The sequence below is a fragment of the Nesoenas mayeri genome (assembly GCF_963082525.1).
Source record: "Nesoenas mayeri genome assembly, chromosome: 1".
Lineage (NCBI taxonomy): Eukaryota > Metazoa > Chordata > Aves > Columbiformes > Columbidae > Nesoenas > Nesoenas mayeri.
Window position 1 is genome coordinate 150,818,678 of NC_137541.1, and position 27,231 is coordinate 150,845,908.

The window sequence follows — 27,231 nt, forward strand, 5'->3', positions numbered from 1 at the left end:
CCCCGCGGGCGGCGGTGCCGGGAGGGCCGCGGTGCAGGGAGGGCCGCGGGCTCCGCCGGCGCGAACCTCAACCCCGCGCTCCGCCTTTGCGCCTTGTCCCTGGAGCGCGGCCGGCGATAGGCGGCCAAGGCGGGCCGGTGCGCGCCTGCGCGGGAGGCGGCGCCGGGCGGTGAAGTTGGTCAAAGCGCCGGTGATAACATGGTAGGTTGTTGGAGCGGGGGCGGGGAGGCAGACAAACTGGGGAGCGGGGGGAACCCCAAACAACACTCAACAACCCTCAACTAACTGGGCTAGTGAGCCGAGCACTCCCCACACATCCCCCCGCTCCGTGTTTTCCCGCCGCTCGGCTCCCGCTCCCCTGCCCGGGGGGACGGCGCCAGGCGGGGGGGCTGGGGGTGAGGAGGGACGAGCGGCCGGGCGCGCACGGAGCGGGGGACACACACCGTGCGGAGCTGCCCTCCCGCCGGGGCCGGGAGCGGGGAAGGTCACCGGGGGCGGGAGCTGGGGGGGGGGGGAGGAGGACGGGGGCCGGGCGGGGCGGGCGGCGCCGCGGGTATTTCGAGCGCCGGCAGCCGGCGCGGCGCGTACCTTTCCCTTTTTTGGGCTTTGGGCCGGCGGGGCAGGTTGTCGGGAGGCCCGTGTCCTTCGCTCCCGCCGCCCCACTTTCCGCCACGGGAGGGTCCATCCCGCCGGCTTCCCCCCCATCTCCGCCCCGGGACGCGGCAGGTGCAGCGGCGGCAGCGGGAAAGGTGCGGTGCAAATTCCCTTCCCGGGGAGGGTGCGCAGGGGAGCGGCGGGGCCGGCGGCGGGACGGGCGGCGCTGGCAGCGGCCGCGCTGTCCCGAGAAGGGTCTCACATGGGGCCGCCGCAGCTCGCGCGTTTTGCAGCTTCGGCGCTTCCTTAGGGTTTGCGATGGGACGTCCTTAAGATTTTAGAAAGGACTCCTAAAACGTGACTCAGTCGTGTCTTGATGCGAAGTACAGCTCCTTGTCCGGGTTCCTTTAGCGAGAAGTCTTGCTAGAAACACGGCTGCCAGACCTTCCCCCCTGCTCGGTGGGGAGCGTATCGGTACCACTGTCTGCTATGCAAGACATTGAAACTACACTCCATGGCGGAGCAGTAGATTGCATAGTCGAATGCGTTTCTTATCTCTGATTTCTTCAAATAACTCGGTGTTTCATTTTGAACCTAGAAAAAAAATATCCTGAAATGCCTGGCGTAAGTAGACATATAAGAAGACACGGTTTTTACTTTGGAAGTGTTGTCAGAGGCCTCTGTTGTGAAGCAGTCGTCACTAAGTTTGTTGCTGAAAATAAGTTTATATAACTGAAGGAGATTTTAGTACAGAGAGACTCTCATAGTTAGACATTAATGAAAATTGGGGGGGGAGGTACACAGAGCTTGCAGTCAAAGGATTATTGTGTATTTTCTTGTCAAAATAAGTTAGAGTTATTTTTGCAGCTCTTTTCCAACTTTACATGTTTCTTCTTGCATAAAAATAAACTTGGCATGTTTCTTCTTATATAAAAATAAACTTGGCATGTTTCTTCTTATATAAAATTGAAAAAATCTTGTAGGAAAGACCAAGGTCCTTATCTTGTTTACATGACGTATTTCTTGTCTCAGGACCATCTGCAGTCAAGATGTCACCATCCATATGCGTGCAAGAGATAACAAGTAAACTGAAAGATGGTCCTATGTTTACTGCTCACTGAATCACAATTCAGTTTTTCCCCCTGATATTTTAAGAGACCAGTAAATTTGCTGTTATACCTGATGATTTAAGCAGTAGTGAGGAACTTAAGACAAATTTCTCAGCTTAATTGTTGGCGCAGAGCATGTGTTAGAGTATGATTTAACAAAATTGGAAAGTTGTCAGAATATAATAAAAAACAGAGTTTGATTTAAGCTGTCTCCTTCCAGTTTCACATAAAGAATAATGTTGACCTATGTTAATAGCAAATTTGATCCCTATCAAATCCCTGTTCCAGCATCCTGGAGTTTCCACAAGTTTAGGGATATTGTATAGATATGGTTGCTGCAATTAACTGCCATTAAGAGGAACATCTTATTGGTTCTTCTATGCCACTGTAATAGGCAGTTTTGCTGTTTAACATGTTAATAGTATAAACATCTTTTTCAGAGTTAAAGTTTTAAATCACATTTACAGCAACTTTATAGTCTCATTGTAACATTCAGCAAATCTCTGATGTCTGCTTTATCTGTTTTCTTTTTGTGTTATGTCTTCTGCTGGCGATGGTTTCTAACAAAAATGTGAGAAAAGCTTCTGCCTTTTTCAGCAGATTTCACTTTAAACGATTAAACTGTGTTCTTTGTTGCTTGGAAAATATTACAAAAACTGCTAGGCAGTTATTCTGTGTGTATGAAGGACTTATACAGAATCTGAGAATAAGTTGTGCCTTTGTAATTCTTGTTTGTGTAACCACTAGGCGTATTTTTCAGAAGATAACCGTATTGTGACATGATAAAACTTGTGTTTACTGCTGTTACAGAACAGAAAAACTTAAGCATATGTGAGCAATAAAGCAGAAATACAAATTTATTACTGCTAGAATATGTGCTGCTAAAAATGTATATATAGATGCTGTCATTTCAATTTTCAGAAGAAAATGCTGTCTTTTTAACTGCAGAAGAACAAGGCTTTGTCTTCCTGTAACTCTGAAGTGAAAGTTGTCATCAACAAGAAAACTAAAACCTTTTAAAGATAGGTGTTAGTAGTAGAATGCTGAAACAAACTTCTGGATTAGCTTCATTGCCTTTCCTGCTTCTTTTGCATCCCAAAGCATAAACTTAAATCGTCTCAGAAGGACAAGGTCCGCCAGTTTATGGCATTTACCCAGGCTGGTGAAAGGACTGCTATATACTGCTTGATGCAGAATGAGTGGAAACTAGAAGTGGCAACAGACAACTACTTCCAGAATCCAGACTTGTACTACAAAGAATCCATGAAAAATTCAGTAGACAGGAAGAAATTAGAACAACTGTATAATCGATACAAAGGTAAGGCTTGGGTTTTTGTTGTGTGTGTTTTGGTTTTGTTTTCCTAATTATTTTGTTTGGGTGGTATTTCTGCTTTTCCCTCTGCCGTTCCTAAGGACTTCCAAGGCAAGATCGCCAGCTTTCGATTCTCACTCTTTACAATAGTGAGATAAGAATGAAAAAGGTTTTAGGTGGTCTTAATGTTCAGAACACAATTTCTGTATGTATTTCTGTAGAGTTTAAAGTAAATTCGCAGTAGGAAATTAAACCTATCACGGAGAAATAGCATCAGCTACATATGATGGAAAGGAGAGCAAAGCTTATTACACATCTTATTTCATTTATTGGCAGTGGCTGCTATTAAATATATGTAGAAGGCACTTTGTGTGGCAAAATAATACATATGATTCTTATGCTAATATTTGGAGGAGTTAATTTTGTGCAAATATAGTTGTGTTTCTATACATTACAATAAAAATGTTTCAGATAACGCTACAGCTAGGAGTCTGACAAAACAGTCAAATAAGAAAACTTAAAAAACTACTCCATCCTTATTTTATTCTTTGTGATGGTGTATTCCAGCAAAAGTGATGTGCTTGTTCAGAGAGGCTTGGAGGGAAAACTGCAGGGGAGTGGATTGAAGGCAGAGTTGTTTCTTTTTCATTGTTTTTTATTTTACACCACTGTTCAAAAAAGAACAAAAAATAAAAGGAAAATATAGTCATGTAAATATATGAATGTACACAATTCAGGTAACTGCTTTCTGAAATGTGGCTGTCTGACATGAATGTGTACATTGTTCTTTACTTGTCAGAGCAGAGTGGGCTGCAACCATTACCAGCCCCAGCTGAGATCCATACATCTTGTGTTTAAAAAAATGAGTTCTTAACAATTATTCAACTATGATTTTATGTACTTTTTTAATTGCAGTATATGGCATGCTTTGTACACACTTTATGCTCTTCTTAGGATACTGTTTCCACCTTTTTTTTTAATCTTTAGATTATGTGTTCTATTTTAAATATAAACATTTTTCAATGTTTCATTATTATATGATAGTGAATTGTGTAGGGACAAAGAATCGGCAGCACTAGCATTTCCTATGTGGGAAAAAAGTCTTAACCAGAGAATCACTTTTTTTATTTTTTTATTTTTTTTTTTTTTACTATATGCATAAGATATATACATATCTATATATTTTCTTGCTCCTCATATGTCATTCTTAGAGATTGCTGAGTCAAAAAATATATAGAAAATTGTAAATGCTACTAAGAATATCTAAAATGAAAAAAATAGCGAAGGTTATTTATCGCTCCTCATTTTCTAGCAGAGGCAAACTGCACCACTTGGCTTTTGTGAAAGAATCCAGTCAGCTTTATGTCCATGTTTCGGTTAGCAGCACACCTTCACACTTCTAGCACTTTAACACTTGAATAAAGTTGTAAACTTGAACAAAATCTTTGCAAGATTGGAGAGAAAACAATACAAGTCTTGGTTAAGCACCTTTCCTTTTTGCATCTGTAGCTTAGACCTAAATCATTTGCTTCTCAACAAGGAATTCCTTTGTCCTACAGGGCCTATAGAATACTACATACATATTTGAAATCCGAGATGAGAGCTCTTTCATTTTATGTGCTTTGTGTAACTTTTCTTATCTGTTTATCAAGCAAGTCTATCAAAACAACGGTTTCATTTTTGTTCCAAGTTACCTGGATGATGTGAAAGGTGATGATAAGAATGAAACAGTCTTTGTTGAAATCTATCAGAATTTTTCAACACTCGTTGCCTTTAGTTCTTCAGTTACTCCCCAAATATACAAGAAATACATTTTACATGTCTTAGAATTAGATCTGGCATATAGTATAATAGACATGTTTACTTGTTATTCCTGTGCAAAGGTCACTGAATTATACCATGAGTGTAATTCCTTAGTGGATATAAAACTTAGCTAAATTAACTTCCTCTCTGCATTTCTTCCACTACGTTGTCTGAAAAAGAGACCTTGGCTTAACCACCCCCCCTTCTCATTTAGAAAAAATGAAAAAGAAGTTTTCTTTAGACTTGATTTTTTTCTTTTTTTTTTTTTTTAAATGAACTCATCAGATAAGGACTTAAAAAAATAGCATGATTGAAAATCGTACCAGCTTAAGGAGTTAATCTTAAATTTATTTGAAGGGTACTTTTCTACATAGCCCAAACTTACAATGCTGACATATTTTTCTATCAAAAGCTGAGAAAGACAGTTTTGTAGTGTGTAAATTGTCAAGCTTTGAAAACTAAAGGTATTATTTTGTTGTTTTGTGGTTTGTTTTGGTTTTTTGCCCTCCAGTTTTTAAGTTTGCATGCAGGTGGTTTAGTTCGTGGGGTTTTTTTCTTTCTTTCTTTTTTTTTTTTTTTTGGAGGAGAGAGAATTTTGTTACAGTTACAAAGTTGTTACAGCGACATGTAGGTAGTTACCAAGTGTGGTTCTGACATCCAAAAAGGTAGTAAACTTAGTATTAGTGAAACATAGTGTTTCCTAGGTTGTGTTGTTCAGGTTAAGACCTGTTATGCTAAGGCATTTTTTGAGCAATGTTTTGGTGGTTTCCCTGATTTACAACTAAAAACCAAGGATGTCTGAGTTAGTTGTGGTCTTTAAACAATTATGGTAAATTATCGTATATCTCTATCAGGAAAAAGTCTGTGGGCTCACTTGGTAGGTGTTGTTTTATTTGGGTTATTTTGTTTTGGTTTCCTTTTAAGTCTTAATATATGTTAACCAACAAATATATTGTACATTTTGATGTGTTTATCAGTATTACTGGTTTTAGATATAGTTAGGCATCTCCACAGTTAATTCAGATCTTTCATAGAGTATTGGAGAGAAGACAAAACTGTTTCATTGATGTTAGCTGATGAATTTAGGAAAAAGTTGTAAACCAGTTTCTAGGTAAGTTTGCGGAAAACTTAATCTATTTACAGATACTTTTCAAGGTACTTCTAAAATTACCTAGATTTCAAGTGAAGACAATTGTGAAGCTTATGAAAGCTGTACACGTGATTATTTGTAAATATTTTTTGTAAGTAATTACAATTCTCCTCTCTGTATTTTGAACTGCAGACCCACAAGATGAAAATAAAATTGGCATTGATGGGATTCAACAGTTCTGTGATGATTTAAGCCTGGACCCAGCCAGTATCAGTGTTCTGGTTGTAGCGTGGAAGTTCAGGGCAGCCACTCAATGTGAATTCAGTAAAAAGGAATTTGTTGATGGTATGACAGAGTTGGGGTAAGTATCCATTTCTGTGTAGTTTGAAATATAAGGCTTGAACTTGGTTTACATTTAAAACATTTTAAATTGAATTAAGTGTGAAGCTTCAAAAATGCCTGTAATGTCCCGTCTTCCTTAAGCTGGTGCTTTACTACAAAGTCTTTAACAATGACCACAGTAAGGGTGAAGCAAAATAATTCCTATCTGTACAGCAAGGAAAACAGACTGATCTATTAATGTAATTCATACAAACAGATACATGGCTGTGTAAATGCTTCGAGTTGGACTGTGTTAAAAGCTCAAAGTCACCAGAGATGTATGAAGGAAAAAAAACTGTTCAGTCACTGTTGAAGCAGAAAAGAACCTTCAATTCTTTACCTTATCACCACCAAATGCAACACTTTTCTTTTTTCCAGTTTTACAAAACCATAGTTTTCTCTTACTGCCTTGTATACTGGATACTACATTTGTACTGAATATCTATAGGAAATTGAAATAAAAATGGTGGTGTTGGTAGTAGAAAAGGTTGTTTAGTTTCCCTGTGATGTAACCATTACATATATATATATATTTTATATTTTTTTTTCCTTCCTGGATTATGTAGCTGTTCTGGGTAGTGGACTTTGAAGTTAAACTACGTTGCCTCTGTTTAGCAATAAAGTCAAGCATTTATCACCCTATCTTTCCCTTGGAAGAGATGCAGTAATATAAACAGGTGTCAAAATGGTTTTTATTTTTTTGAACAGATTGCATTAGATAGGTGGAGAATTACAGTTTATTACTTGTGCGTATTTTTTGTAGCTAAATAATTTCATTTGACTTTAGAATGGCACCTTATCAATACCTTTATACAGTAGACCAACTTCTTGCAAATGGAATAGTTCTTTCTTGAGCAAGGGCTCCTAGCAGTCAGTTGTTACTGACCTCATCGGTTATTGACTTCTTTCTAAGCTTTCCTTTTTACGTAAGGGTATGGAGATGAAATAACAATTGGTATCATCTGAAGTGCACTGCTTCATTTTGTCCCTTTGGGTAGAGATTGTAAGAACAATTATGATTTTCTAGCCATGGACAGCAATGAAGTGCTCATGCTGTTATATTAAAAGCTGCCAACATTATTTGATACAACTGATTTAAAAGGTTTTGTTAAACCAGCTGTGGCTTCTGACTTAGATTATGTTTTGCAACTATTGTCACATGGTTCCTATGTCCTCAGGACTGTCTCTTATACAGTTCCACAGAGATCTGTGATTTTTACCGTTTTCTGTTCAACACACACTATTGTGTTCTTGGGAGCATCATCTGATCATACCTGCTTGCCACTGCTATAGCGCTTCTGGAGAATTTGGAGTGATTTTGTTACATACTGGAGGTGCAGTGTCTGTGGTTTTTAGCATTGCCCCTGTTGTTAACTGGACCAAGTTTCCATGAAACTGAAGTTCTTGGAGAAAGACTATTGGCAGAATTCTTTATCTTTTTGCCACCAGGTAGAGGCCAGAAAGGTACTTATTTTTGTCTGTACTATGTCATACGGCTAAAACGGAATCTGCATTTTATGCATTTTGCTGTGGTTATCCATCCTTTAATACAATTATTCTTGAATCTTTGGAATAAATGCAAACATTTAGCTACTGAGAACTTTCAAATGCAAGATGTTTGTTATGACAGCTGCTTCTTTGAAACCTATTTCCTTCACATTGAGTTTCTGGGTACAATTCAAAATATTGGTAGTATCCTATAAACCTTGAATATTCATTTAATGGCTTGAGGGAGACCCTTTTTGTTGAAAAATTGCACCTCGTCAGCTCAAGTTCTTTCACTGAACAATGCTCCAGTCTTGTGTTATTAAGGAATATGTTTCTGCTAGAATCTCAGTAACTTGATTGTATCTTAGCTTGCCTGTGCCAGGCTCTTAAACAGTTTATCACCCATTGACTTATTGTCAAAGGTTCATTTTTTTTCCTACGTTTTATCCACAAGTGTTCTGTGGTGGGGAGAGGATGACTGCAAATAATAGTTCATTTTGTTCAAAATTCCTCCAATGTTAAGTTTAAATTTAAGTGTAGCGTGCAGCTCTTCTTATATGTAGAGCAGGGAATAAGTAATGACTATCTAGACGGAAGCAAAAACCCACACCCTTGTGTTACCACAGCTATAAAAGCAGAAAGGATAGCAGAGGGGTTTATATGTTCTTTAAGAATAGAATAACATCTGTTGTTTGAGTTCATAAACTCATCAAGAGACTGAGAAAAGAAGTTAGACCACTGAATCCTGTTTGAGTCGTGTACTTAATGGATGGCTGTGTATAATGTTCCACTTACAATCGTTTAGTAAAGACATATAAGTGTTTATTTTTAAGAATGCTATCCAGAAAGACACTCTGTTTTGAACTTCTATTTTACTCTAAAACTAGACAAATAATGTAACCTCTTTTGAACAGGTGTGACACCACAGAAAAATTAAAAGCGCTGTTGCCAAGACTGGAACAAGAGCTAAAGGATCCAGCAAAGTTCAAAGATTTTTATCAGTTTACTTTTAACTTTGCTAAAAATCCTGGACAAAAAGGTCTAGGTAAGTAGAAAAAAATGGAGAAAATATCTACAGACAGTGAATTCCAAATACTTTCGATATTCATTGATAATTGCGTAGCAAATTCATTATTGATTTACTTCACTGACTTTGCCTCTTTCCTATCTTCTTTCAATTCATCTCTTCTTTAATGTCCACTTGGTACAGCTAAATTAATGGAGTTTTCTGCTAGTATTGATATTCTCTATCCTCTTGTCAAAGGAAGTTCCTGCAGTTCTTAGAGACCTGTCAGATTAAACAAAAAAAAAAAAAAAAGGCTGAGCTAGTGAGCTCCTTGTGATTTCCATTTTGTTCAGAAAAACTGAAACAAGATGCCCATTTTGACTTAAAAAGAGGGAGAAGACTGTGGGCAAAAGTTATTATTCCTTGAAGAATTTATAGTTTTAGCTTACAGTTTTATGTAAAGTTTAGAAAAAAAGTATTATGAACTTGGGTCAAAGCTAGTGAATAGAAATAGGTATACAGTTTATAAAGTGTTAAATTATTATTCTTCATAAATGTTGAGATTTGTCCCGATCCATGCCTTGTATTGCCGGAGTAAAACAAATATGTTATTTAAATTACAATGTTTTATTCTCTTCACAAACTAAAGATATTTTTTATTTGAATAGATGAAAAAAAATGTAAGATGAAATCAGACATCCTTTTAAATTTACATTCACTTTCAAAACACACTGTGCAGGAAGGAATTGAACAGCACCATGCCATCATCACTATTCCCTTTGTGCTGTTGGTAAGAGGAAGCAGGGGGTTTTTAGCATAGCCACTTTAACTCTGCAGCTATGTTACTTGGGAAGCACATTAGTAAGTACTTTTTCTCAAAAATTACTGGAAGAGTAGTGAGATGGAGGAGCAGAATATTGATTTAGACCTTCTCAACCAGAGGCATCTATTCCACGTTCTTTCTTGGGAATTACTTTGAGTAATATCCCTTGTCTTTCCCAGTGTCTGTCTTTCTCAAAAAAACTGTGGGCAACTTTAGCCAGCTTCCATTTTTCTTTATTTTTTTGCAACAATTTCATTTTTCATTACATATATCCCTTTTTCATGGGTCACAGGGCACCTTTGCAGACATGAAAATGAAATAGTCTTATAGTGGTTCGCTGAGGCTGGTTGGAATTCAAGTCCCTTAGTAGTTGTTCTTTTCCGTGCCTCTCTTCATTAAAAAGCCTAATACTTTCAGATTGCAGAAAAGGTAAGTCAGTTACAGCTGAGGTTGGAATTTATGGGATACCTAAAGAAATATTACAAATCACTACCTGCTTAAATTGGATCAGTTCCAACATGAAACTCATGTACTTGGGAAATATGTCTCAAAAGATTTTCACCTAAGCCTGTACAAGGAAAGGAGGAGGGAAGGCAGCCCAGCCCAGATTATGGAACTGAATGTACTCTTTACTTGACCTGAGGAGGAAAAAGGAAACTTAAGTTGTTTTCCATTACTTCTGTTTATTTGGTATGGAGGCCTTTTGATTTGTCAGTCTGTCTTCTCTGTCATGTAGGAATAGTACTTTCTGGCAATAAGACACCCAAGTGTCTTCTTGCACTAAGAGTTGAAGTATCAGTGGGAGAAAGTAAGAAGTACAAAAATTAAAGTTAAGCTTAAAATAAACTGTAGAAAGAGTTGATTAGAACTATTGCTGATTTCAGTTTTCAGGAATTTTAATAAATCTGGTAATACTGTGCCTTAGTTTCAAATAGTGCTTAATTCTTACATGGCAGTATTTTAATGACATTTTTCATCACACTTTTTCTGCTTTTGCAAAGATAATTCTAGATATTAAATAAATATAAGCAGATGCCACTCCTCTTATTTCGGTGGAGACAGGCCATATTTCTGTCTGGTGTGAACTTGGATCACTGTAGGTCGAGTGGAGAGTGCTGAGCAAGCATATTGACTAATATGACATTTTTGAGTGTTTTAGGTCAGTGATAGCTTATTCAAATAAAAATTAACACTACATAGGTTTGGAGTTGGAATCTTTTCTGGGAATGCTCTTCTATTCAGTAGAGCAGAGAGGTGGAGGAAAAAAAGTTTACAGGTTAACGTTTACAATGTACTGATTTCTGCTGTGATTATTCTAAGTAACCTTTGTTCTCTTTCAGCAAAAAGGTGTTCAGCAGGGAAAAAAAAGTATAGTTATGTTACAGGAGTGTCTGTATGAGCCGAGAATTCTAGTTGCTTCAGCTACATTTAATATAGGCTTAGGTGCTTTTTTTATTTTGCATCTTCTTCTCTGTATACACTGTGTATTGTCTACTAGAATGACAAATTGTCTGTCTTCTCTCCCCCTCTCTCCACAACTAATGTAAAGCTCTTTCATATTTGTGTCCCAATGTGAAGTGTGCCCTATTGTCAAGGAGGTGTGGGAATTTATCTCATCTATGTACAAAGTCTCTTTCTTTCTTGCTAAATTTGGAGCCTTGGCTCAGGATACTTTTATGAATTCAGTCCAGATAGTTAAACAGTCTGTAGTTAGATTTGTTACCAAATGAGCTGCTATAAATCTCTGCCTAGATCATCTTGAAGTGTTGACCTCCCCTTCTTCCCCACATAAACGTTAGATAAAATCATGGAATAGTTTGGGTTGGAAGGGAACTTCAAAGGTCATCTAGTCAAACTCCCTGCAATGAGCAGGGACATCTGCAACTAGATCAGGTTGCTCAGAGCCCCATCCAGCCTGGTCTGGAATGTCTCCAGGGATGGAACATCTACCACCTCTCTGGGCAACCTGGGCGTGTTTTACCACCTTCACTGTAAAAAATTCCTTCCTCACACATAAACTGAATCTCCCCCTCCTTTAGTTTAAAAACACTACCCCTTGTCCTATCGCAACAGGCCCTGCTAAAAAGTCTGTCCTCATCTTTCTTACAGGCCCCTTTTAAGTACTGAAAGGCCACAATAAGCTCTCCCTGGAGCCTTCTCTTCTCCAGGCTGAACAACCGCATCTCTCTCAGCCTGTCCTCACAGCAGAGCTGTTCCAGCCCTCTGGTCATTTTTGTGGCCTCCTCTGGCCCCTCTCCAACAGGTCCATGTCTTTCCTGTACTGAGGGCTCCAGAGCTGGACACGGGACTCCAGGTGGGGTCTCACCAGAGCAGAGCAGAGGGGCAGAATCACCTCCCTTGACCTGCTGGCCACTCGTCTTTTGATACAACCCAAGATACAATTGGCCTTCTGGGCTGCAAGTGCACATTGCCAGCTAATGTCCAGTCTTTCATCCACGAGTACCCCCGAGTCCTTTTCTGCAGGGCTGCTCTCAATCCATTCATCCCTCAGCATGGATTGATACCGGGAGTTGTCCCAACCCAGGTGCAGGACCTTGCACTTGGCTTTGTTGAACCTCATGAGGTTCACATGGGCCCGCTTCTTGAGCTTGTCCAGGTCCCTCTGGATGGCATCCGGTCCCTCAGGAATGTCAGCTGCACCACTCAGCTTGGTGTCATCCACAAACCTTCTGAAGGTGCACTAGATCCCGCTGTCTATGTCATTGATGAAGATAATATAGTACTGGTCCCAACACAGACCCCTGAGGTACACCACTTGTCACCGATGTCCATCCAGACATTGAACCATTGACCACTAACTTCTGGTAGTGACATGCAGTGCTACCTAAGTATAGGATGCTGCTAAACTATTGCTCTAGCTGCTTGCTGTAAAATGTTTCTGGTGACATGCTCCTGTGACAGTGCTTGACTACTCATCCCCATCCATTCACATTTGAATTATGACTTGAAAGCTAAGAGGCAAGTTTATGTCAAGTAGGGATAAAAGTGAATGATTTTAATTAATGAAGTGGAAATAATCAAAGGAATTCTTCCCTAACTTACAGAACACTTTAGTGTGATTTTTTTTTTTTTTTTTTTAGATATGGAGTATCCAATACTTCTTATTACAATTGGAGCTAAAATCACCAGCTCTGGTAGTTGTGGCACTCACTGTTTAGGGGAGTGATCTGTAGGCTAAAAGAATATTGCTTGATTCTCAGGTGTACACATGACTTTGAATATGCCTATTGGAAAACTAAACAAACTTGACATAGTGCGAGTGACAAATGGGAAATTTTTATTCTTAGCAGATTGTTAATAAAAACTTTTTCTAAAAGAAGACTTAAAATGGTCCTTCTGTTGGATCCTTCAGGCTAAGTGCTAAAACATTTTTTTTTTTTAACAGAAATAACTCTTAAGAATAGAGCTCACCAGAAAAGTGTATGTGATAGGCAAAGACAACTCATTTATACAGTTATTTTTCATGTTTATTATCTTAACATATTGAAACTGGAAGAAATTACTGAAATACCTCTAAAATGTCCAAACAGCAATGCTTTGGTTATGAGTCATGTTCATTGCTCTGTCAGTATTTTAATATATTACAGATTAGTGTGTTTTGGTTTTTTTTAAAATCTATTTCTGCTGTTTTGAGAAGTGATAAGCAGTAGTTATTACTTTATTTTTTGTGCCATCTCCCCTGAAGAATATCAGGAAATACAGTGATTCATGGGTTCCTTTTTAATATACCAGGTGGTCTTTAAATTTAAAAGACAGAGAAACACTTAGGTAATGTATTCCCTTGTGCCAGACAGGATCAGTGTCTACCAAAACCATTCCTCACAGATGTTTTTCTAACCCAATGTTCAGTGGTATGCTAGCAACATGTACTCACTTGCCTTTTCAGCTTCTATAGTTATAAGCAAGATTTGAGATGTGATTGGCCATGGTCCTTTGGCTGAAAAAGTTTGGGAGCCACTGCCTTCACATAATATAATCATAAATTTCCAATCATAGGTCTCTCCCATCTATGTCATCTATGTCAGTGCTCGCTCAAACCTGTTTTAAGATATTTCTTTTCTTTTTCTAGCATATAACTTAAATCTCTATTCCTAGCTTCTTCAGTTCAATATGTACCCCTCCATTTCCTTAGAATTAGTAACAACTTTTTACATATTGGGCAAACTATGTATGTGTCTTCCCTTAGTCTTTAGACTGAGCAAAACCAACTATCCTTATAAATTTTATCTTCCAGATCTCTGGTATTGGAGTTGTATCTTCCTACTATCTTGCCCTTGGCAATCTAATTGATCTTTCTCCTGTCTTCTAGTACCCAAACAGGCTAGATATCTTCCATGTGCCTTAGATATTTTGCTCCTTGTTTTCCATCCCATTATTAAGTTTCTGTAATTTATAGCACTGATATTGTCTGCAGTTTGTGATCTGTGGTTTTATTTGGTTTCTGCAGAACTGGAATGCACCCAGTTAATTATGATCTTGTATTTCTGCAGTCACTTATTCCCACTGGCTGTATGATGTTGTACTTCACTTTAATTAAATATTTCTTATTTACTTCCAAGTGGATTTCCAATTTGTCCAAATAATTTTTAGTCCTGCTCTCTACCATGCTACACTTTTTTCAGTATTTGTATAAGTTACAGATTTTGTAAAAGTTTTCTTTGTTTTAACATCTGAGTTACTTAAGCATTGGACAGTGTTAGATACAGGACTGACCCCCATGACCAAGTTATTTCCAGTTTGGTAAGGAATCACTGAGGTTCTTCTAGAAACGTCTTCAACCTCACTGAAGTCTCAAAGATGCAAGGTGGCAGTTTGAGGTTGTTTCAGCATCGTGACATGAATTTTACCATGTCTTGCTTTACTTTGGGCACTAGTGCTTTCAGACTGAATTTGTAAAAGTTGTTTCTGAGATTAACTGTCGGTTTTCATTGAACCCTTTCGCCTGGAGTGTGTCTTAGGAAAAAAAAAATCTCAGTGTATCCAAACATGTCTCTTTTGGGAAACACCGGCAGGACACATAGTATCTTTTATTACACCAGTTGCCATTTGTAAGGGAGTGGGAAGGTGTAGAAGGTCTTCTCAGAAGGTTTTTGGTAATACCCAACACAGTTGTCTTCATGATGCAGTGGATTTTGCCCCAGGAAAGCAGTCTGGGGGAAGGTTTGTGAGTGTGCAGTTTTGTGGTTTATTTACTTTTAGAACAGCCTGTCTTCCATTGATTTTTATTTTCTTCTGATTCTACAGTTTTCCTCAAAACCAAGACAAGAAGTTATGCCTTTATGTAATTAGATGAGAAGAAGCCTCTCCAATAAATTAAGTTACATCTATTCTGTCATTCCCCAAAATAGGCACAGGGTTCTGTACACCGATACTCATTCCTAGAAATAGAACTGCCTTTTATAGGAGTCTCTTTTCCAGAGTTTGTGTGGTCATACTAGGGAATTTTTATTTCTCCTTATATCTGCAGGACTTCTGTCTTTATAGTCTCATCCAACCCAAATGTTTCCATTTACTTTTTTAGCTTAATATTGTAAAATATAATAGTATGTTTCAGTCTGGACACAGGCAGTTTAAAGATGGAGAAGTAGTACCAGTCCCCCTAGGTGGTAGCTCATGTAAGTGGTGAGATGCAGGAGGCAAAAGCGTATTGCATAAGATCTACCAGGATTTTCTTTGAACAGGAAATTATGTTCTGTTTAGTGTTACTCGGGACCTAACTGTCAAGTGTCTTTCAAATACATCTGAATAGATTTGATTATTATCTAAGGAAAAGGTGGATGCTTGTAACTGTTAAGACTAATGTTCTCTAAGCGGTGGACAGAATACAAGAAAAAAATATAGCAAGATTTCAACACAGCAGTGCCATCTCAATGGCTGTGTATTGGACCTGGCAGGCATAATATTTAGATATATTTAATTTTATCTAAGTGTTTTGTATATATTTTGAGAGAATGTAAAAGGTGCAATTTATTAAGGTCTGCTTTGTCAGGAGACTTTTACAAAGAATTATTATGGATAATTCTGATTCTGTGTGTTTAATCTGCTCTCTCTCATGTTCTCGCTACTGTATTTAGTACAGTAAATCTTTTAACTTTTTCATGATGCAGATTTGGAGAGATTTATCTCACCTACTCCCAATTTTGTAATTTTTTCTACTGCAGTCTTGAGTAAAATTTTGCATCCTAGCTCTTGATCAATAAGTGCACTAAAGAATAGGATTATAGATCTTTTGTTATGTTGTGTACAGAGCAGTTCAGATTTCTAAGGACACTGTTCAAGCTCAAAACAAGGCCTTAGCCCCATCTTTTTTTTTTTTCGACCCTGTGCCTGATGCTTACTGTGAGTCTCTTAATGGGTCTCCCTTTGAGCCCCAAAAAGACATGTTCAGGAGATTCCTCACGCTCAGGAGTTTCCTACAGTTTGTTTCAGCACCGTGGAGGAACTTAATGCATTTTTTCATGGTCTTCGACTTTCAACATGGAAACAAAAAGCAGATTTGGTCCTTCATCATTCCTTTGTGGTCCCTTCGCCTGCTTGCTGGCTCAAAAGGTTCTGCTTCCTTCTCTCTGCCAGTTTCCTGGGATCAAGCAAGAGATGATACATGAGGAGGGCATTCAGACTTGAATCAAATATTACCTCAAGACCAGAAGAATGACTATCTTTACATCCGGTATGTGGACTTCAAGGAGGTTGCATCTTCTATGAGCAGATGAGTATAATGTGCCCTTTTTAATTGAAGCAACGTCACCTTTGGCTTTCATCATAGCAGTATCTCAAGATTCTTTGAAGAGACACTTAGACATTAGGGAAGGATATTTCTCCCTCCTTTCCCCAACTAGTTATCAAGATTTCCTCCGCTTTAAATGAAGAATTAGGTTGATCCATTTGTAGGGTGTTTGTAGGAGTGAGTGAATGGAAGAAATTGAGGGAGTTGAACAAATGGATTTCATGTTTACTTTGGAAGAGGTCTGTGAATGCTGTGGTTTAGGTGTTTCAGAGGCCTTGGTCTGTGTGTATGGTCCTTGCTTTATTTCTATTCACGTTTTTCTTTCTGAAAACGCCAACAATTTTAGAGAAGCTTAGTGTCGAACAGGATGCTGTGATCAAAAAAGGCCAATAGTAGCAGCAGAAGCACGGCCTAACTGCCGGTTATAGTAAAGCCTTGTTGATTCTTTTACTCTTCCTTGGCTCTTATTTGGGAAATGTATATCCCGTCAACTTTGTTACCTGTTGTAGTTTATCCGAGTTGTACATGGAGAGCTTTGCAAAGACAGAAGGATTTTGAAACAGGCTACAATCAGGTTCATTAGACTGCACTCAAACCAGCGTTTAGATAGTGATCTTATTCTAAGCCTCGCTCACATTCAGAAGCAGTTCATCTGCTTTTGTGCTGCTGATGCTCAAGATAATAAACATGAAATGTTCTGCATGGAATCAGCCTGCTTTGGCATGGCCGATGCTGATATAGGTCAGAGCCTGCCCGATTCCTGTGGAGCTCTTCCAAAATCCACACGCTGTGCTTCTCCTTCTCCTCCCTGTCCACCACGGGGACTGAGCTCCGACACTGTGCATTGTACGTCCCCTGACATGGAGCACCAGGAAGCTCTTTGCTTACAGCTTTGCAGAGATGAATGGATCCAACTCAGCTGGATCCTGAGTGTAGCCACTTACAGTATTTGTTTCATACCCCTTTATCTGTGTTTCCCCTTCTCTCTTTCTTAGAAGCTCCTAATTGCATATAAGGGCTATTTTGCTCTGAAACTTAGCCAATTTGGTGAAGCGTTTTTAGGTCAAATACTGTTGGTATTTTCTTGTTCTTTTGCTGTGTTAATTTTGTTTGTAGAAGAAGAAAACATTCTGATTAGGAAATAAACTAATTCTTGTGTCCATGTTCTTAGTAATTTGGAGGCCAAAGAAGACTCTTAAAATCATTCAGAGATGAGGAAACAAGGAATCAAGTAACTCACTGAATCTTGCAAGTATTCATTTGATATTTGTTGGTCAGGTAGTGTGATAGTCAAATTTTTGAGAAAGATTGACACCAGTTTCCACTGTTCCCACATCTGCATCAGTTTTGGCATGGTATCCAGAATTTTACTGAAATGAAATAGTCTTGTCCAATGTAGTTTTTGTTTTAGCTTTACAAAAGTATGACATTTGTCTGTGATCACAGTGAGAAAACAAGAGGAAAGAGATCAAAGAATTCAACCAAATTACTTTAGGGCAAATTATATGACTCTAAAGAAAACATCTGAAGTTCAGTCTCTTACAGAGGCTACATATATTTTTACAAGGCAATTGAATTATAAATTCTGTATCTTGCACCTGTCCAGATTAATTTTTTATGCAGTATTTGGAACAGGATAGTTGTTTGGCTACTCTTTCGTTTTCAAAGCTATAGAGTAAGTTTTGGTTAAAGCACTGGGGAGGGAAAGCCTCAAACAAAGAGGCTCTTGGCTCTGAAATTCCATTTCCAATCCCCCTCTTCTTTTTTTCTTTAATCCTTATTAGCTTGTCTAATAAAAGTAATTTTTCTTTCTACAAGCTTTGGTACTTTCTTCACTAATTTGTTTGCTTGTGTGTGTAGATGGACTGAGTAAGGCTGATGCATTCTGTTATTTAAAAAAAAATGCTGCCCATGTAGTTTGAGAGGGTACTCTAAATAAAACTCATTGGTGAGCACCGATGCTTGTAACAAGCTGCCCAGAGTCTCTCACAGGGATGACATATAAAGTAGCAGAGCTTGACAATATCGAGAAGCATATTAAACATCAGTAAAGGAAGAAAAAGGCAATACCGGGACAATCAGTTAATCTCAAAAGATGAAATTAAAATAAATTATTTGCTTCCAAGCCGTAAAACATGAAAGACTCTACCATCATAATTTCCAGAACCTAGTTAATATGCTAACTAGGGATTATGAGGGCAACAGCAGCTAATATTAAAGTATTCTTATAAATAACATAAAGATCTTAAAACATCATTAGGAGGCCAACGTAACGCCTTTAGCTTTTTTTTTTTCCCCTTTAAGTTATATCAGTAATTTAGGTGAATTAGTTTTCATTTTGTGACAGCTTCCAATGTGACTGCAGGAACAGGCCTGTTTGTAGGGCACTCTGAGAGCTGGAAAACTATTTGGCAGAGGATGACGAGGGAGTGCTGCAGTCCCAGATTGCTGTTTCAACACAGCAGGTCTAAATGAACTTCATTTCATGCTCCTCATAAATCCTGCTCTCCAGCCAATTCTTTGCTATCTGTTGATTTATCTTTCTGTTTTCTCACTTCCTTGATTACTTGTGTGCAATGACTTCATTGTCCTTGTCCAAAATCATAGCAAAAGGATGAGGACCTTAATTTGATTTATATTTTTTTTTTTATTCATGCAAGAATCTAATAGTGATTTTGTTGGTTGTTGTTAACCAGATAAGCATTTGATCAAATCTTGAAAGCAGACACAGGCTGTCTAGCTGATAATGTGTTTCTTCTGCATTAATTGTGCTAATTTGTTATTACTTCAAGCTTTCTGTTCAATCAAGATAGAAGAGGCTGAGATTTTTTTAAAAAAACAACTTTAGATTGAGGCTTTAATGTCTCAGAATAGATCATACTGCATACAAAATGCTTTACTTCTGATTGAATTATTTAAGCAACCAGCTTTTCACAAAAGTGAAATGAACTTTTAAAACATACTAAAACATGTTTACTATAATAAAAGTTATTTAGCAAAATAATGTTTAAAATAATTAAAATATTTTACTAACCTTTTTCTCCTTTTTGATCTTGTTTTACTTAGGTATTGTAGATGGTTTTTAAAAAAAAATTAGTAATTTTAGTTTTAATAATTTTGTAATGGTAATTGATATCGCTTTTAGGTGACTGAGTTCGTAGGGTTTTACTACAGAAAGCTTTGTAGATGCTGTATGTAGCCGCAACTAGACCAGATATCCTGAAAGCTGAATATCTAGATATTGAAACTTTGTTTCAGTATATGCAAAAACTTTGGACTATAAAGCCATTATACACAAGGGGCTGCATGATGTACAAAGCTGGCTAGATATTGATACTGAAAATATTTTGAGGTAAAGGGAAATCTCCAAGTGTTGTATAATGTACAGTATGTGGTGTGGTATTTTTACTATATTCTTTAAACATTAACCATTTAGTAATTTTATATTTTGCATATGAACATGGATGTTTGCAATGAAGTGTCTTCTAAACTGGTCCTTGCTTAGGCATTACTTTCCAGAGATTCATGCATCTATCTTTTCCTTTCCATTTATAAAACTTGCATTATTAGTGTAAAATGTGGGAAGTACAAAACCAGTGTGTTTTTATAATTGCAGTTTGGTTTTATTTTATGTGTAATGATGCCTTCATATCTGTGCAGCATTGAGATAGGTATTCCTAAGACTGCCTAAGAAATCCAGACATTGCAAAAACATCTTCCCATGGGAATGCAGAGTCCCCATGGTATAAGGCCTCTTTTTATGTGTATCTTTTAGTGCTGCACTAGTTGTAGCAGGTATACAAAGCTCCACAGCATCACTGTTTATTGATGTTGCTATCAGCATCCTAATGTGGAACTGGAACTCTGTGTAACTAGGTCTTTAAAGCAGAAGAATCTTCTTTTCTGTTCTTCAGTGCAAAGCTCTTCAACCTAGGTGGGGAATCATCTTCAAATAAAAGTGTAGCCATCCCTTGAGAATGTAGCACACGTAAAGGCCTAGTTTTCTCAAATACCTTAAGACTGCATAAACTGGCACCACTACCAAAAGCGACAGTCCCGTCTTGTCCTTTTGCTGAAATATCTCTTGTGGTAGTTCGTGAGTTTGTGTGATTACAGTGAACCTGATGAGGAAGATTTATTTTTTGTATTTTTTTTTTCCTTTGAGCTAATTTTAACCAAGAGCAGGACTTCACTCCATGTGCTTGTTGGGGAAAGCAGCTCCAGCATGGACCAGTTTCAGCCACTGCAGAGCGGCATTCTCCGCAGGATATGCTTTTGTTGTACATTATAGCAAATAATTCCTGTGTCTTTGTGCAGGAGAATAAATTTGCCTACTCATGTCATGTGTCCATTAAGTATCAACTTAATTAAGATAGTATTTCACATGCAGTTTGTTAAAAACAAGTTTGCAATAAATAAGTTCACCTTAACATAATACTGAATTTGACACATACCCAAATAAACCAAGGAACTGTGGCCTCTTCTTTCCCTTTTAACTTTTTTGTGGCACCTTTATCCATCTTTGTTTCCTTGCCTGCGCCTTCTTCCTTTTTTCCAAGGAACATTTCCTCAGTAATACAAAAACTCTTCTGCTATTGAAGTGTTTTTATTCTTCAAAGTGCATTTTACTTAATATTGTCATGGGATACATTTGCAAGAGTGACTTGAAAATGTTGAATCTTCATAGTGAAGCCTTAGTGAATGGGATCAAAGCCAACAGTGAAGTTTAGAAACCCTTAAGATTATTCAAGTTTCTCCCTTCCCATTTCTTTTGCTTTTCATCTGGGATAACAGGTATAATTAACCTGCATATCTAAACAGCAAGTAAATGCTATTAACTATTCTCTTCTGCTTATTTTCAGTGGAAGTGAGTATGGTGGCAAAGATAGGAAGGGCTGAAAGTTTATTAGAGCATAAAGCAAGTTCTGTATCAAAGCACTCTGAACATCGTAGAACAAACACCAGCAGCCCTGTCTCTGTCTAGCTAGGTATAGGCATATTGCGTTTCTATACATCTTAATGCACTTTGAGCCCCAGCCCTCTGTGATACAGACACTAGGGAACTGGCTCCGTTAAAATCTGGAACATCTCTTTCAGAGTTGAAACACGATTTCAGGTGACAGAATGTCATTTGGCTTATAGTGTGTTTATGTACAATTTAAAATACCATGCTGTTTTCTTGTAGGTAAAGGTCAAGCTTCCATCTTACCTCCTGTGATAATACGTCCTATTAAGTTGCATATTTTGTTTATAATCACTGTACACTGAAAGCACAAACTGAGGTAGTTTTGTGGTTTAAGAAAGGCTGTGCTTTATTTTGTGGCTGCCCAGCAGTATGCTTGCATTTACTGCTGTTACCTGTGGCACTAAACACAGAAGCCATTAGGTATTGTGAGTTGCTGAGACTGAAAACAGGCCTTCAAGAAAACATCCTTTTCTACCCCAATGCTGCATCTGATATTGCTCCTGCTGTTCCTCTGGGATATGTGGCAATGCTGCATCCTCCTCTTGGCACACGCCAGCAGAACTCTGCTCTCAGGTCAATGGTCACGGTGCAGAATAAGGGCTGCTCTCTGTGACTTATATTTTCAGTATTGGGTGTAGGTGTTTGTCTGTTCAGTGATTCCAGAAGAAAAGAATTACTGTTGTAAGGGGTGCTGTAGAATTATTATCATGGCCCGGACTTTTTTTAATTGTCTCATGCCCTCACATTCCCCTCAAGTGTATCTAAAATGCAATCAGTTAACAGGAATTGACACCTGCAGACTTAAGTGTTTGGATTTATATCAGTATTTGTTGCGTTTGTGTGTATATATATATAATTTTTTTTAATTTGCAGACAGTTATAATTATCTTGTCCTGTTGCTGTATATTGGAAGTAGCTTTAATCCAGCACTGCTGGATGGTGACAAAAATATCTTAGTCTTTATGACTGATGTTCAATATGTAATCCATGCCATTGCTGCTTGTGTTCTGCCTTTTGGGTTCAGCAAGAGTAGAAAACAGTTCCTTATAACTTTTGTAGTGATTTAAAAAAAGTGCTTTTGATTTGTATCATAATATACTGAATGTAACATTAATTGTTTAACCATGAGAGTTTTATTGTATATAATGTGCTGTAATATTTGTAAGTTGCTTTGTCTCTTGCAGATCTAGAAATGGCAATTGCATATTGGAATTTAGTCTTGTCAGGAAGGTTTAAATTTCTAGATCTTTGGAACAAATTTTTGTTGGTAAGTACATACTGTATTCCTTCCTGAACTATCGTAGGCCACAGTAGTCTGGTGTGTAGGCTGTGTGCTTACAATAAAGAAAATAACCCAGGATGTCTGAATTGTTCCTTTGAACTTTTTCCTTTCTGAAATCTAATATAAACAGTCTTAAATCAAGCTAAAATAAACCTTCTCTATATAATTTTCTAATTGAGAAGAATGCAGAAAGATGTAGCAAAGCAATAGAGCTTTCTGCTTGGTCCTGTATCCTCGTACTTATGAAACAAAGCTTCTGCATGAAATGAAGCTATGATTGTAGATTGAACCTATGTTGTCTTTATTCTCAAGACAGCTGTAATAATTGTCAACCATGTATTTTACCATGGTCTGCGTGTTGCAGTCTTTCTTAAATATCAATTCTGTTATGACTGACTTAACTTGAGAGACTTCTTTTTAAGCAAAAGTTCGCCTGCCTAATTATTTTGACTCGTTTATTAGATAATAGTTGTGATCTGATCTTGACAGTTTTCTATTAGCAGTGCAATTCTGTGGGCAGTGGAGTAAATATGCATAGATTAAACTTCAGAAATCACAAAATATTCTTATTAAAGGTTGGATTGATTTATCCATGTTTCTACATTTACATTTCTATGTACCTGCAAAAAAACACCTCATATAATGTTACCTACCGTAGAATTTACCTTGTGGGATTTGTTTTGGTTTTTTTTTCCAATTTATTATTTTATCTGTAGTTCAGGAGAATTAAGAAGTCTTTCTGCATTTTGCCTCATAATCACCAGTGGTTAATAAAGTATGTACTTTATGCGATATTTTCTGAAGATTTTTCTAATTTTTTGGACCATATATTTTATTCACTCCGTGTACCAGTTTCATCACGAGAAGGTGTGAAAACATTTCACATTTTAACTGCTTTAATATGTTTAACATATCCATATTCAAAACCACAGATAGAACTGAAGAAAAGTCCTAATGTTTTTTTTTCCCTGTTAGCTATGTGAACAAGCTTGTTACAACAGACAGTTCTGCTGATCCCTACTTCAAGCAATAGTCTAGACGATCTGGTATAAAGCATCTTACTTTGCTACAAATATTCAACCTGAATGTTTACTTTAGAAGAAATATTTAGATTTTTTTTTTTTAAATCAACCTAAGAAAACAAGCAAGTTAGGACTCTTTAGGATTTTTGTTTGTTTCTTTGCATGTTTTGTTTGTTCTAAGGAACCTTTTCCAGGTTTGATTGAGATTCCAAGCTTTTCCAGGCTTGATTGAGAGGACATATTTGCTGTTGTGTTGGACATCAATATCATTTTGATCAAGTTCCGGATAGTTTAAATGCAGTTTTTTCTTCTTGATACTTCAGAGTGCTACTCCTTAAAAAAAAACTCCCACCAAACGAAAAGGCTACCCCACAACACAAAACCAAAAACATACACGAAAAAACCACTTGCGGAGCAAGTCTTTTTACGCAGCTGCAACTTTTTGCTGCAAACCAGAACTAGGTGTTGAAATGTAATTCTCTATTAATCACCCCTGCTATCTTCAGGTAATGCTGCAGTACCAAGAGATGAAGGGAGATGTGAAGGGTCTGAGCTGACCCTACAGCTCACAACTGCTTAGTAGTTGTGTTTCCCCTCCCACTCTCTTCTTGGGAGCGCTGACTTTAAAAGCTGAGAGAACACTGACTGGGACTGCAGTTTTTTGGAGAGCTGCTCAAACTGGCCAGGGTGGCAACTAGTATTTGTGAATAGGGTGGTGTGGAAAGAGTATACATGAAATCAGACAAGTAGGTGGTAGTGGAAGGTAGGACAGATATGGGAAAAGGGGGGCTGGTTGGAAGTGTGACAAATGCAGGTATTGCATTATGGTGAAGGACAGAATGGCTGACAAGAACCTGAGAGAGAATCATAGAATGATTTTGGTTGGAAGACACCCTCAAGATCATCGAGTCCAACCATAATGTAATTCTGGCACTAAACCATGTCCCTGAGAACCTCATCTGTCCATCTTCTAAACACCTCCAGGGATGGTGACTCCACCACTTCCCTGGGCAGCCTGTTCCAATGCCTGACAACACTTTCCGTGAATAAGTCTTTCCTAATATCCTCTCTAAACCTCCCCTGGTGCAACTTGAGGCCATTTCCTCTTGTCCTATCCCTTGTTACTCGGGAGAAGAGACCAACCCCCTCCATGCTACAACCTCCTTTCAGGTGGTTGTAGAGAGTGATAAGGTCTCCCCTCAGCCTCCTTTTCTCCAGGCTAAACAGCCCCAGTTCCCTCAGCCGCTCCTCATCAGACTTGTGCTCCAGACCCCTCACCAGCTTCATTGTCCTATGATGGTGGATCCAGAAGTCCGTGAGTAAGGCAGAAGAGTGTAGGTGCAACTGTAACCAAAAAGTTGAAAGAGAAACTGGGTAAGCATAAGTAAAAAGGGATAAGGAATAAAGGGCTCAAGTTGACATGGCAGAATGCTCATCCATGGCTGCACAGTTTCTGAGCCTGGAGTGGATGCCATTAAGTAGAAAAATAAAGTGCCTTTGGTTTATTACTTTCTGTTACAAGTTGGGCAACACATACCCTAAAAGCAGAATGGAAGAAATAGAACAACTGTCAAAGATTTCTTACAGGTTTTTTTGCCTTCTTTAATTGCAATTTATTTTGTAGTTTTCTTTGGAAGCTCAGAGGTTCGTTTAAAAAAAAGACAGAGAGAAGAAGAAATACTTGTAAAATGTGTGTTTCTGTATATGTCAATATAAAATACTACTGTGCTGTTTGAAAATAGTTTGGATTGAACAGTACCATTTTTCCTCTTTTACAGGAACATCATAAAAGATCAATTCCAAAAGATACTTGGAATCTTTTGTTAGACTTTGGAAATATGATTGCAGATGATATGTCCAACTATGATGAAGAAGGTAAGCAGTACTTGAGTATCTTCCAAAATTGGTACAGCATAATTAAAATATTGCTATAAATGAAGAAGACATGCTGCTACCTTCTATCTTAATTTGTTTACCCTTAGAGGTTTAGCTGCAAATACACTGTCGTACTTGTTGCCAAAATAGTAATGATAAGAAAGCTAACCAGTCTGCTGTAATGTCTAAATAGAAGATACTGCCACACCATGATATAGCGTGTGCTATTTGAACCTGTTATGCCACAAGAGTCTCAGTGAAACTCTCTTTTTTTATTTTGTTTTTACAAAATTGCTTCTAACTGCAAGGAAATACAGAATTTTTCAACTTGCAAGAACGTCTACATGAACTTTTTTTTTATTTTTACTGACCTGAAAGCAATTTACACTCTGTTACTAATCCTGCAAATCCTATTTTGGAATGGCTGTGTACAGAAATATTTCCAAAGTTATGAATGGCTCTGATAGGAATGCCATGGTTTTGCTATCAGCTAATGGTTATAAAGTTCACAGTGTGGATTATGCTTTACATACATTTTGTTTGCACTGAAAACTATTGCTGCAGGAAGAGATTCAAATGTTTCATTTATTAGTTAGGTGCCTTTTTTCAAGTGTCTACCATGTCATACATATTAAAGCCAGACTGGGCCAGAAATGTCAGAGCGAACTTTTGATCTTTTCTATTTAGGGACTACACCAATTTGTTGCTAATAATGATACGTTAATTTCTGAATTGCTTGACTTCTCCTTAGGAGCGTGGCCTGTTCTTATAGATGATTTTGTGGAATATGCACGACCAGTCATCACAGGAGGAAAACGTAAAACTTCCTAACGCCAGACTTGTCAGTATGGACTAAACATGCTCTCTGAACTGCATTAGGTAATGAAGATATGTTGACTGATACCTGTGCACATTGTTGCTGGTCTCAGTGGTCGTGATGACGTTCTGCAGACAAAACTGAAATTCTTCCTTTCTGCCTAAAGAAAATGATGGCTGACACATGGACACTGGAAGAGCAAACTCAGAAGATAGTTCAGGCTGTTTGTAGGCTACTGGCTTCAATTATTGTACTGGTTGTATCATATAGGATGTAGATTTTGCATGATTTTATACTTTGGAGAAGTTTAACTAGAGGCCATTTGATTACAGTTTTGACAGCACAGCATGCAATTCAGTTCATGATCCGAAGTGAACACCAGCAGTTACATAAATAAAGCTGTATTATATTGTACTTATATTAAAAAGCAGTATTTGTGGTATATAAATTAAATCCCTAAATAAAACTTATGCAGTATGTTGTATTTTTGTAAAAGTTAGTTGTGTGGATCTGTCCTAGTCTAGAATTGTAAGAGAACAAAAAACCATTTATGCTTCCTTTTACTTGGTGCCAAAATTTTAAATTTATAAAGTCCTAAATGTATAGATTGATTACATCCAGCCCATTGTTTTCTTCTAGTGAGGTCACCTTCCTTGTAATTCTTCTGGAAGTGCTTGGACATGTAGCAGTAGCATTGCTGAAGAAGGGCTGCTGTTCTATGCGATATTGCAACTGCAGCTCTTTTTATTAACCATTTAAAGAAGCAGACATTAAACAACCAAAGATGCTTTTGCGGTTCATGTTTGATCGCAATTCAATTAGTCTTCAGTTATGTGTTTTATTTATTTTAAATAATGAACTGGTGGAATGTAACTCGTAGTTTTATTTGTAGCCTGAAATATATTGTAAATTCTA

General features: G+C 37.9%; 2 protein-coding genes across 5 annotated transcripts in view; one reads left to right on the top strand and one right to left on the bottom strand.

The window, feature by feature from the left end:
- Positions 1–705, bottom strand: part of TMCO3 (transmembrane and coiled-coil domains 3) — a 36,113-nt gene extending 35,408 nt beyond the window's left edge. Inside the window, exon 1 of the mRNA XM_080341849.1 lies at positions 589–705. The gene's annotated coding sequence lies outside the window, so the exon portion shown is untranslated. The remainder of the gene's footprint in view (positions 1–588) is intronic.
- Positions 50–27,231, top strand: DCUN1D2 (defective in cullin neddylation 1 domain containing 2). 4 transcript variants are annotated; one of them, XM_080341933.1, is made up of 7 exons: positions 50–201; positions 2,805–3,021; positions 6,101–6,269; positions 8,692–8,822; positions 22,505–22,587; positions 25,403–25,499; positions 26,251–27,231. In XM_080341933.1, exons 1-7 carry the CDS (start codon positions 199–201, stop codon positions 26,328–26,330), a joined length of 780 nt encoding a protein of 259 aa, XP_080198059.1. In that variant the 5' UTR covers positions 50–198; the 3' UTR covers positions 26,331–27,231. The 4 variants fall into 4 exon arrangements, with proteins under 4 accessions (XP_080198059.1, XP_080198060.1, XP_080198061.1 ...); XM_080341934.1 differs by lacking the exon at positions 50–201 and adding an exon at positions 615–749; XM_080341935.1 differs by lacking the exon at positions 50–201 and adding an exon at positions 629–749 and having other exon boundaries at positions 2,625–3,021.

Bases quoted from the DNA above. Each gene is read 5' to 3' on its own strand.
- DCUN1D2 (XM_080341932.1), top strand. The intron at 6,270-8,691 runs GTAAGTATCCAT...TCTTTTGAACAG, and splicing joins GATGGTATGACAGAGTTGGG to GTGTGACACCACAGAAAAAT. The intron at 25,500-26,250 runs GTAAGCAGTACT...ACTTCTCCTTAG, and splicing joins GTCCAACTATGATGAAGAAG to GAGCGTGGCCTGTTCTTATA.